The 12,633-nt window shown below is 43.3% G+C and overlaps 1 protein-coding gene across 4 annotated transcripts in view; it reads left to right on the top strand.

Moving 5' to 3' along the window:
* Window positions 1-438: 438 nt before the first annotated feature.
* The window catches only part of PRXL2C (peroxiredoxin like 2C), a 235,895-nt gene continuing 223,700 nt past the window's right edge, over window positions 439-12,633 (top strand). For 2 of the 4 annotated variants that reach the window (XM_069625676.1, XM_069625677.1), the window contains exons 1-2: window positions 440-728; window positions 1,392-1,460. In XM_069625676.1, coding sequence (XP_069481777.1) covers window positions 531-728; window positions 1,392-1,460 — 267 coding nt within the window. In that variant the 5' untranslated portion in view covers window positions 440-530. Of the gene's footprint in view, window positions 729-1,391; window positions 1,461-12,633 lie in introns of all 4 variants that reach the window. The other 2 variants (XM_069625678.1, XM_069625675.1) reach the window with 2 other exon arrangements.

Here is a 12,633-nt window from a genome sequence, read left to right as displayed (position 1 = left end):
CAAATGTGGTTACTGACTGTACATCCTATTATGTGTTTAATGGCAATGCCACTGGCCTCTATATAGCGAACCATTTCCTACTAATCACTTTCTGACACTCCTTGCCCCAACAACAATCCACCCTCACTGCAGTTTCAGACTCGCTGTGCCACCGGAGTGGATTGTTCAGGTGTACACGCAGCCTGTCACAGAGACGTGCAAAGCACCTTGAGGCGTCTATGGGGAAAACCGCACCACCCATTGGCAAAATAAAAATGAAATGAGCACTTAAGGGGTCGGCCGGTAAGATGGCTGATTATGTCAGGTCCTGGAATACAGACTGCGTATTGTAAACGTTTCTCAATATGAATATTATGACGTGTTCAGTGTTCTGACGTTGAACTCTGATATTTATGAGCACTGAGTTCTGTTCACTCAGTAGTACGGCTGGCTGCCCTTGGCTCCTCCCTGTGCGCCCCGCCCCCCACGCTCCCTTTCCTCTAGGGATCCAGACGGGCACAGTCTACGCCGTTATAGGAGGCTGCGGAACCATGGCTTTCCCACAGCCGCCTGTCACTCAACAGATACAGAGGGACCCCCTGAAGCAGACCGGGCTTCCAGCCTCTCGTCTGCCTCACGGGGTAGAGCTTGCTGAGGTGGCACGCTGCAAGCTTCGGGACCGAGCTGGGACTCGCCTGTACTTCGGGGACCTGTTCCAGAAGCAGAAGACGCTGCTGGTATTTGTGCGGGTGAGTGGGGGCTATGCATGGGGACAGCTTCGCCCCCGCGCTGAAGGAGGCATACTGAAAGTATCAGGGAGGGGCTCCCGCAGTCTCAGTGTGTCCCAAAACGGCTCTGTTTGGGTTGAAGTTGCTGTGAGGAGACAGACTGCTGTCTAAACATTGGAGGAAGCCACTCCCTGGGGTTATGATGATCCAGCTCAGTGGGACAGTCTGTTAACCAACGCCAACTCGCTTTAGTTTTGGCAGAACCTGCGTTTTTGTGCTTTCCCCAATATAATCCTCCTTCAAGCTTTCCCTTCCACAATAAAAAGCATACAGTAGTCACCCAGTTGGCCGATTAAAGCTTGCACGGATGCCTGTTCACCCTCCCTTCTTCTCTTCTCTCAATATTTTGCCAATGAGTAATTGCTCATTATATAATGTAGTTTAGACATTTCCTTTCAGAACGAGTTAAAAGTACACACCCTGTACCCGCGCTTCCCTGCTTTCGCTAGCAGACTGTAGGCGAATGTTGTGGCGTCTGGGTAACTATGCTGAGCTCTATAATTCTTTTATGTGCTGCGCTCGGAGTGTGGTTTTTTTTCTACGTTTAGTAAGACCGAAGCGGTTGCTTTTCTTTGTTGCTAGGTGAGTCTCTGTTTCTGATGCTTGATTTTCTTTCCCCCGCAGCATTTCCTGTGTTACACCGCTAAAGAGTACGTTGAAGACCTGGCAAAAGTTCCCAAGAGTTTTCTTCTTGTAAGTTGGTTCTCCTGAAGTAATGCATATATGCAGAGGTACCTCTGAACCAAGGGTACTTTGAGTCGCCCCATCTCCACTGTTAAAATGTGGTTTGGGATTGTAAATTACTGTACCTTATTCTCATGAAAGTTCCCAGTGAGACCGTGAGAGCTTGTGGTGGGGGAACGAACCAGAGAATTCTTGGGAAGAGGCGGAGCCAAGCCAGGTGGTCTGACTTGGCTCCAGGCTGGCTTGCCTCCAACAGACAAAAAAGAGCCAAGACGAGCCAACAAAAGACCTGCACTTTCTTGAGATGTAACAACCATACAGAACAAAGTATGCACTTTGTATTTCTTTATTCTGGCCCCTTTAATGTGCCTTGCTCCCTGCTGTTGCTATTGCACTCTTTTACTGTAGACCCCCAATATCGGCCACATTGTGTCCTTTTGGCTTCAATCATTCACTGCATCTGCATAAAGGACAGGACAATAGCCACTTTCCACCTCATTACTAACAACACAAAACCCGTACTTGGTCGCCTGCCCTCCCAGCCCCACAACACAACAGTCCGAAATGGTATCCCATTTCTGACAGCTATACACAGTGAGATTAAAATGATCTGCCCTGGATCACACACTTCAGAGGGGAAGCGGGAAATGAAATCCAGTTTCCACTTTAGATTCTTGATTACATATTTTCTTTGCTCTTCCCAGCCATACAAATAAGCACCATGTCAGCCATTTCCACTCTCTAAAAATAGGTAAATACTCCCCAACAAAGGAAAATAGTTGGTACAAATACTCCCCACGAAAAAATAAGGACAGATGGGACAATGTTCCCCTTCTTTCACCCACACAGATACTACTATTTTTACTGTGAAACCTGGGGTGTTCCCTAACACAAGCAGGAACCAAGGACAACAAACTGTATTTACACTGTTCCTGTTGGCAATGTAAAAAAAAAAATCATCCTATTCTAAACATATGTACTGAGACAAAAAATGCTCATCTCTTTGAAGGAAATCTATATTAAATGTATTTACTATCTATTCTAGGTTGATCATTCATAAAAGGCGTATCCTGCAAACCTCACATGTGGAAAGTGGGATATTTCCAGAAATGCACATACACATTCTGTAAAAAAACCCTAAAACATTTTCATAACAAGAGAAAGTAACAAAGCATTGCCTTTACCTTTAGAATCAGAATGCATTGAGACGAAGACAAATTCTAAAAGGCAGGAAATCTGAAAATAAGAAGACAAATCAGCATCGACTGGATCTATCACATATATTACATCACAGTCTGTGTGGAAATTCATAAATAGAGATTTGGTCCAGCTGTACTTCTAGGACCAATAGTGATCATTGCGTCACAGTCTGTGTGGAAATTCATCAATAGAGATTTGGTCCGGCTGTACTTCTAGGACCAATAGTGATCATTGCGTCACAGTCCATGTGGAAATTCATCAATGGAGATTTGGTCCGGCTGTACTTCTAGGACCAATAGTGATCATTGCGTCACAGTCTGTGTGGACATTCCTTCATGAAGATTTGGTCTACTTCTAAGACTAATGACAGTCGTCATCCAAAGATGTTTCGGCGATGCCTTACTTAATCGTCTTTGTCTAGACCCAATTATTAGTTTGATATAGCCCTGTTTAGTTGAGAAATGGGGGGGAGCGATTTTATATTCACGCCCTTTTTTTAACATTGCTATTAGGAAGACTGTTGTGTATATACTCTACTATTATTACCGCCTGATCTCAAGAGGTTCAAATGTATCTCTTAATATGCAAAAATAATTGGATGAAAATAACTATTACAAAAACATGGCTGTTTTGGAGTAAAAAAAATATTTGTCCTCGCTTATGAAATCCTCCCATTGGGAATGGGACTTACTTTTTTGCTCCCTAAAAATCATTGTACTCCCAACTTTAAAATATAGTGATTACAAAACTTTTAGGTACAGATGCACCCATCCAGTTCCTATCAACTAATATTCAGAATGTCTGTCACAGACTGTGATTGATTCCCTGTTCACCCTCTCTCGTGGCATGAACATGCAGAACTTCCTAGAGAAATACGCTGCTGATAACGAGATGTGTGAAACAATGTGCAGGACTACTCCGAGAGGTAGCAACCAAGATTGCTGGCCCCCAGGAGCAAGCCTCTTTGCTGGAGTGGGCCCAGAAGTCTAACAGACGGGTTCTGCCGGACGATATATAGGTTGTGCCTCACGCCTCATTAAAAGGCAAGATTTATTTTCCCTTTGGTGACACAAGTTGGGGGTCGACTTGCGTCTTCCGCCCAGTGACTTGAAACTCAAGTTAAGCTCGGTGGCAGCCACTAATTCTGAGCCGTGGGATGTGCCCAGCCTGATTATCATTCTGACCTCAAAATCTAATGCCATCACCAGTGCAGTAGAAGACTATTGTAAAAAGAATATTGTCCCACCCCTCTTCCCTTCTCATTCCCGCTGCTCTCCCAATCAAAGATTTAGAAGGATGTGATTACATTGGCACACCTTGGCCTTACAGGCTGCAATTTTAGACCTAACTTCAGCTCTTTTCTGTATGTTCACCTTATGTACTGAGCCGGACCAGCAGAAAACGCAACAAATAATAGATTTCAAAAAGGTTTTATTCTTGTCAGGATGGGTAATGGGATGCACACCTTGGGGTCCTATGGATTTCTCTACAAAGAAAATGGGTTGTCTTCTGGCCGAAGAATCTAAACAGAAGATTCTTTGCCTAGATTCTTTTCCACAGGATTATAGTGTCCAGCTTGCGTCTTGACACTCAAACAAGGTCTACGGAGGATATAAGGGCCAGCATGCTTCTTCGCATCTATTTCCTAACACATTCTCAGGATAGTGCACACCTCTATCATGGGCAATCGTCGATAGTTCACTGTGGTCCTGATTACAATTGTGGCAGTAATGGTAAAACATCTGTTTTAGAATACCAGATATGTTACCACAAATGCAGAGTTTCAGTTGTGAAGCTCTTCAAATCCATCTGCTTTTGTGTGGAGGTAATTCCCATCACACACAAGCATTACCACATGTAGTAATACACAATCCCCATGGAGTGCTATGGGAGCATACCATGAACTCTGACTCTACTTTTCTGAGGTCCTGCAAAGGGAAAGGGGCTTTACCAGACACTCTGCAGAATGGTCCTGAAAGGGCTAAAGGCACTCAACATAGTCATTTGCCTTGCCCTATTTATGGATTCAGCAAAAATCTCCCTTTTAACCAAGCACTGTTGTTCGCATCCCGTTTTATCTTCCCTATCTAAACCAGAAATACAGACATGGGGCCTAATTACAAGTTTGGCGGTAGCGTTGCCGGTAAAACCGGCAGGCTGCCACCAAACTTGCAAATTTTACCAGCACCCGGGAATGGGTCATTATGGCCTTGCCGGACCTGGTAGTTGCCCATTCCCAGGCGCCGGTTGTCAGGTTTCCTTCCCTTATTCAAGTTTCCATCTCATTATTTCTCTTTATTTATCCTTTTCAGATTAGCTTTGTGTGGGTGGGAAGTTTTCTATTATAGTTGGTTTGGCCTTAACTTGCTGATTCAGAATCCTGGTTCTGACCCAAGGCAAAATGGAGCCTCACAGTGACAGCTCTGATTGGTTAGAAGACAATGCAGAACAACAATGAACATTCTAAACTGTCACTTTGTGCCTTTCATCATCAAAACCCCATCTGAGAGGACGTGTTTAGTGGCTGCTCCTGCTTTAGTCTTAGGCCTGGTGGATTTTATCCTTCAGGCGTCAGCAGTTGAGCGGCTACTTTCTTGGGGGGTTACAGGAGAAGCTATCAGTTGGCAGGAATTCGTTTTTGAAGACAGGAAAAGCAGAAGATCCTTAGGAATTCGCTCAGGAGATAAGTGACTTTATTTGTACTGTAACTCTGTTCATCATAATGACATTCTCCTTGAAAATTCGTGAAAAGTTGTGTTTGTACTAGAACTATTGAACTCCCGAAGTGCGCGTGTGTTTTCCAGCGCGGTGTTCCTTAGCGCGAGAATCTGTTTGTCGCGTGCGAATTCAAGTGCGCGTGTGTTTTCTAGCGCGGGTGTTCCGAGCGCGAGAAGCTGTTTGTCGCGTGCGATTTTAAATGCGCGTGTGTTTCAGAGCGCGGGTGCTCCTTAGCGCGAGAAGCTATACGTCGCGTGTGAACTAAAGAGCGCATGTGATTTCTAGTGCGCGTGTTCCGAGCGCGAGAATCTGTTTGTCGCGTGCGATTTTAAGTGCGCGTGTGTTTCATAGCGCGGGTGCTCCTTAGCGCGAGAATCTATACGTCGCATGTGGACTAAAGAGCGCATGTGTTTCCCAGCGCGAGTGTTCCTTCGCGTGAGAATCAATACGTCGCGTGTGGAATAAAGAGCGCGTGTGTTTTCTAGCGCGAGTGTTCCTTCGCGTGAGAATCAATTCGTCGCGTTTGAACTCAAGAGCGCGGGTGTTTTTATTTCGCGTGTTCCGCGCGAGAACATTATTGCTCGTGTGGATTTTTGCGCGTGTGGATTCTGTTGATCGCGTGTATTCGTTCGTAAGTGAACTCTTTGCGCGTGTTCTTCAACCAGGAAGATTTCTAAGTGAAGTTCATCGTTCATCTGAATGGAGATAACCTGCGTGTGCGTTTAACACGTGGTTTTCTTCAAGGATTCAAAAACTCAATATAATTATAAATAGTTTGAAAAGTTTGAAAGAAAAAGAAAGAATATTTTTTAAGACAATCTAACTGGACATCCAGGGCATTTTGGAAAAAAGACAATGAACTAAGATTTCCAGATTTGCCTAAAGTCAGAAGTTGCTGTGAATTTCAAGTGTCTCAAGTAAGAGAGATTTTCAGCTTCTTTATCAGCTTCTCTAAGAAATTTCAAGAGAAGAGCCAGGTATGATTCTTCATATTTAGTTAAGGATTAATGTCTTCCCATTCATAAGGTTAAGTAAGTACATTAAGGAATTGTATCTGCTATTCTTATATCCTCTGCAGGTTCAGCTCTGGTTAGCCTTGACACAGTCTGCCTGGTGTTGTTTTGTTATCCACTTCCCCCTTTCCCTTTGGGGTGTAGTTTACAGAGCTGAATTGAAATCTAGTTCTGGGAATTACATCTCAGGGGGATTGTCGGGGGTTCAGCAGCTTCCGCGGACACAGGACCTCTCAGCCTGACACCGGTATAAAATGCTCCCCATTCCCATTGAGCCCTATAAATGGGAATGGGGAGGCCGGATGCATCGGCACCATTCAGAATGGTGCCGATGCATCCGGCATGGTCTGCTTGCGGGTGCCGCTCTGCCCGGCAGGTCCGACCCGGCAGGCAAAAAGGCACCTGCGAGCAGAACTTGTAGTTTGCCGTCCGGTAATTACAGTACCGGCAAACTTACCAGTACCGTAGTTACCGGACCGGCAAACATGTAATGAGGCCCATAGTGTCTCTTGTGGATCCCCTCCTACCAGAGTTCGTTTGAATTTGGACTAAACCCAAAAGAGTACATCTGGAACCTGCAGGATTTTTAGCAGAAAAGCATCCTGCCTGCTCTACCACTCCCAATATTTTATCACCTCTATTTCAGGGGAAAAGAGTACATGATCCATAGAACAGGAAAAAGCAGTTATTGGAACAACATACCCAACCCAGAATCTCATCCCATATTTGCATAGTTGCTGAACAAATCCCCATCAGCCTCCCCCATGTTGGAAGAATTCTCAGCTTCCCTGACCGGCCCTGCACGCACAGCACCCACAGCCCCTCTTCACCTCCTCCCTTTAAATCCCATGGAATTTTTAATAAGGACTCCTACCTTTTCATTGGTGTCAACAGCAAGATCTTTGGGAGGAGGTGATATACCAGTCCGGTGCCGATATATCCTAGTTGTGGTGCCGATCTATGAATGCCAGAAAAATAAGTCTTAATTTCTCTTATCACTATGAGCATAAAAGGATTTATTACAGGTTACATCTTGCAAGATAAATCAGACAGCATCCTAGTATTAACTCGTTCCCTCCCAAGTAACCCGCTCCACTCTCCAGGAGTGCTGCTTTTGTGTGCTTCAGAGGATGGACCCCTTGATGACGAAAAGCACTTACCAGGCCTTTTTGTCCCTTATTCTCGCCTCTCCTAAAACAATGATCATAATGTCCCACAGGAGTAGTCCTTTATTTGTCTCCATACCCTAAATGTATAATTTCCTGGTAAAACATGGCACAGGTGATGTGTTCCCAGTGGCATCCTCCTCACGTGACGAGCGCTAGCCTCCGCCCCTCTGACAATGTCTGGTGTTGGAAAAAGGTTTCATTGTGTAAACCAGTTCAATCCAGCCGGATCCTTTGGCCCTCAGACTAGTACCTTCCTCCAGTAACCTGGAACAGGCATAAGGTTCAGAGTCATCGGTATTAATGCGGCTGCATCATGGGTGAGCATGGGCTTTGAAGAAATGAGGCACTTATTGGTTAAGCTTCACGACCTGCAGCGTCTGGAAGTAATTCAACAGCATTCGCTGCATGTCATGGAAGGGGGTAGGTTACAATCACAGGGCACCATACACTGCTCGCTTCTGTGCCCTGACCACCCCACCCCGCGAAACAGGGTTGCTTACACCGTAAGGCAAACAACCACAACTCAAAAGCAGTCCTTCAGACTCCAAACAACAATCTAAAGGTATGTCTGTTAAATATGCGATCGTTAAATCAACATGCCTTATCCATACATGATTACATACAGAAGGAAGATCTGGACATTGTGTGCCTTACTGAAACCTGGCTACAGGACCCTATAGGCCCAACCTGTGATTTAGCGGTACCAGCCGGTTTTACTATTCACTATACCAATAGAGACTCAGATAAAGGGGGTGGGGTGGCTTTGATAATCCGAGGCTCTTACCTTATGTTTCCAACTACCTCATCTTGTCAAGGTTGTGAATTACTAAACCTGCAATTCTGTCCCACTGACAATAATTGTTTGAATACAATTCTCGGTTACAGACCTCCCTCCCTCCCTCACATCTGAGTTCAATGATGAACTCACTGAACTACTAAATCTACTTAAAAGCTCTAATTCATCAACATTGGTTTTAGGCGACTTTAACCGTTGGCGAGGGGACCCCAAAGATAAACTGGCAATAAGCCTAGACAAGGCCATAAATGACCTACATTTCCAGGTCTTGAATTCCAATCCAATCATGGACATCGGCCATCAGCTGGACTGGGTTATAACAAATAACTTGGTGACAAGTAATTTAGTGACCACTCCATGTATATGGTCAGACCATTTCAGTGTATTGTTCACTTTGACTCAGCCTATTCCAGCAATGAAAAGTTCTAACGAACCAAAGAAAGCACCTTGTAGGAATTTCAAGAAAATCGAAAGATCTCATTTTACACACTGCATTAATAAAATCTTGGCAGATATTAAAGAGGAAGATACTTGTGAAATTATCATATCTAAATATGATCAACATATCACATCTCTTATAGACCAGATAGCTCCCATCCGGCCTAAACTAGTTAGATCAAACAACAACCATAAGAAATGGCTTACGCCTGACCTAGCTATGCTAAAAAAAGAAAAAAGACAACGAGAAGCCAGATGGGTAAAGAAACCTACGCCCTTTAACAAGAATAGCTGGAAGGAAACCGAGAGGTCCTATAAGAGGAACATTTTGTAGACTAAGAAAAAAAAACACCCAAATTCAGCAGGCATCAAAGGCCTCGGGAAAACTTTTTGAGATTCTTAAATATATCGATAAACCGGTCTCTCTGACCCCCCTACATTCGTTCCATCCCAGGTGGAATGTGAAAAAGCCCAAGCTGCTTTCACCAACAAAATAGTCAAAGCAAGAGAACTATTAGCTAGTACCCAAAGCAACAAAACTGAACAATACCCATCACCTTTCGAGTAAGTCAATGGAAAATGTAGACAAATTATATTTCCATGAGATCACGACGGAAGACATGCTAACTACATTAGCATCTATGAAACCATCCTCTTGTGCAGAGAATAAACTGCCACCTAAAATCATTCTCGAGAATGCAGACATTTTTGCACCATTACTCACGAGAATGGTCAATTCCTCCTTCAGGGACCAAACAGTTCCCAAGACCATTAAAAGGGTGACCATTACCCCTTTGGTAAAAAAACCCAACCTTGACCAACAAGAACCAGTGAATTTAAGACCTATCACCAATAGTAATTTTATTCTGAAAGTAATGGACAAGATCGCCACAGCACAACTACAAGCATATGTTGAGAACAATGAGATACTACATTACCTACAGTCAGGCTTTCATACTACATACAGTACTGAAACAGCCATGTTGGATTTACAAACTAAAATGCTTGGCCTCATTGATAAAGGCAAGACAGGTATACTTATCCTACTTGACCTCAGTGCAGTCTTTGACCTGCTTGACCATCAGTTATTGCAGCAGGCTCTAGAGAAAATCGCCAACTGTTCCAATGAGGCCATCGGCTGGTTAACGTCTTTTCTTGTTTATAGAATATCAAGAGTATACTGGGGCAACACATTTTCACATGAGTCTAATATCTTCTGTGGTGTCCCCCAGGGAGCTAGCCTCTCCCCACTTCTCTTTAATCTATACCTACGCCTCCTCTGCGAAGCCCTGGATAAAATAAATGCTTTCTTCACCAACTATGATGATACTCAGCTGGTGGTGGAATTAAGCGGGGTTCATGAAAAAGACAACAAAACCATAAACAACCTTTATAATATCATCCAACTGTGGAGGAATCAAAACTGGATGTGCTTGAACGGATCAAAGACCGAGCTGATGGTCTTCGGCTCCAATCAAGCTAGGGCGAAATTATCATCTGACTATGATACATTCCTGATAAAAGACTCCTCCATCAAAGTAGTGAGCAGGATCAAAACCTTGGGCATGACCTTTGAAGCCTCCATGTGCTCAGACACCCAAGCCTCATATGTGTCCGGTCCGATCTTCCAAGTCTGCAGGAGATGCTGAGCCCCACAGATCCCTCAAGAACATTTGATCAACAACTGACTTTAACCTAGCTGAAGAACTAACACTACCAAGGGAAAGGGGAAGTGGAGAAAGTAAAAAACGACAAACGCCTACTTCTGGTGGACTGCAATCTGTAGAAGGAAACATTAATGTTTGTTAATTAAAACATTCATTTAAATCACTCTGTGCAAATATCAAAACTTCAAGACCAAAACCCATACCTGTCTAATCTCTGTTTATAACTTGGAGATTGTAAAGTTCTGGTTCCAAAATAAATAATTGAGATATCTATTAAAAGACCAGAGTTGTAAAGAACAAGTATCTTGCACAGTCAAGGTTCTTTTCCAATTTGTCTATGGATAATAATAAATAAAATCTTGTTAAAAAAATCAGAAGTTGAAAAGAAAGGATGACCTCCTTTGCTCCTTAACTGTTTTTGCTCAAAGTAATGAATACAACCAAGCCAAACCTTCTTTTGATAATCAGTTCATGTGCATTCACATTTCATAAATAACCTTAGAGCGCTCACTTATTCAGACACGTAGATATTTATGACGTTTGTGCTTTCTGTTCAAGCGCACTGCTATTGAATTCAAATGCTGTCTTTACTTCCTGTGCTCTTGGGCATGGTTATATCGTTCAAATACTGACTTTGTTTTATTTGCTCATGCGCATTGTTAGTGTGTTCAGATGTTGACTGTGCTCATGCGCATCATAGTTGAGTCCATTCACAAAAGTTTCCTGCGCTCAGCCTTCGTAACGCAATGGGCTGGCATGCGCAGCGATCAATGATACAGTTGCTTCTCTAAACTCTTCCGGACTAGAACAATATTTTGTTAAAGTTCAAACGAAAGACTTTCATCAAGTTTGTCTTTCCTCGCGCACTCGTACTGAATCTGAATTTACAACTCAGATCAGATCAGTTACGAAACGCGGAGGACAAACGCACAGACACTGCTCCTTCGCGCATGCTCGAAATGAAATAGATGAAAACGAAGCTACACTGATCAAATGAAACTGCGCAGTAAATAAAGACGCTTTTTCCTTCAAGCACGGCATTGGATTATCAATCATTGCCACCAGACTAATCTCGCTAAGTATCAGTAAAACAAGCAGTATTCTGAAGCATCAGAGTCTTAATAGTATTTTTAAAAACTAATATTGAAACAGTTTCTTGAAGTTCAGTTTTTAAAAGGATATAACAATTGAAGATCAAGAACAACATATTTCCTTGTCTTTAAAAAACGAAACAAATTACCTAAACTAAATAAATACCCAACAGAAATAAAATGATTAAGAGTTGAATAACTTTTCCCCTTCTTGAGAAATCGCTGCGCTCCCACCAAATAAACAGCTGAGCTTTTCCCATGCAGACCAGGATCTCAGGAATAAAATGAATCACTGTAATCTCCACCAGAGTCTCATAAAAGGCCTTGAAACTGGAACTCAAACAAGACAGGACCTTCCTTCTTGAAGGTGAACAATGAAAGGCAGTTTAGAATTGTATGAAAGGTCTGAAGTTCATGAAACTTCCAATCAGGAATCGGCACTACTTCCACCATGTTGGTTTGGGGAGTTAGCACTCTGATGAATAGAAGTTAAGATCAACAACCCAAAGACACATTTAAACAACATATTATTTAAATTTAATTAACAATTCACCTAAACCCAGTCTCCTGATCAATCAACCTACACCCTCACCCCTGACAATATGTCAGTAAAAACTGCTCATATTATTTAAGGCTGCTGAAAGCGATTAGACCCCTACTCAACGAAACCAATTGTTCCATTATAGCTAGAGCCACCATACTCTCCCGCCTGGATTATGGTAATGCACTACTATTGGGTGCAAGCAAACAATGCTTGACAAAATATCAAGGTATCCAAAACCATGCGGTACGGATAATGTAGCAAAAAGCAAGGACCGACCACATTAGTGAAGCAAGAAGAGAGCTACACTGGCTCAGGGTTGAAGGCCGTGTCTTGTTTAAATCATTGACACTCACCCATAAGTGCATATATGGAAAGGCTCCAGCTTGCCTGAAGTCCAAAACTGTTGGCTACAAACCAACCGGATCGTTAAGGTCTGAGGCTCAAGGAACCATTGTAGTGAACCCCCATTAAAAAAGCAAACAGCTTAGGTAAAGTCTTCCCCAACCTGTCTGCCGTCAGTTGGAATAAACTTCCGCTGAGTCTGAG

The sequence above is a fragment of the Ambystoma mexicanum genome, chromosome 6p, assembly GCF_040938575.1.
Source record: "Ambystoma mexicanum isolate Mex_15411 chromosome 6p, UKY_AmexF1_1, whole genome shotgun sequence".
Taxonomy (NCBI): Eukaryota; Metazoa; Chordata; class Amphibia; order Caudata; family Ambystomatidae; genus Ambystoma; species Ambystoma mexicanum.
The sequence above is the reverse complement of the archived record's forward strand: the minus strand, read 5'-3'. Positions and strand labels throughout refer to the sequence as shown.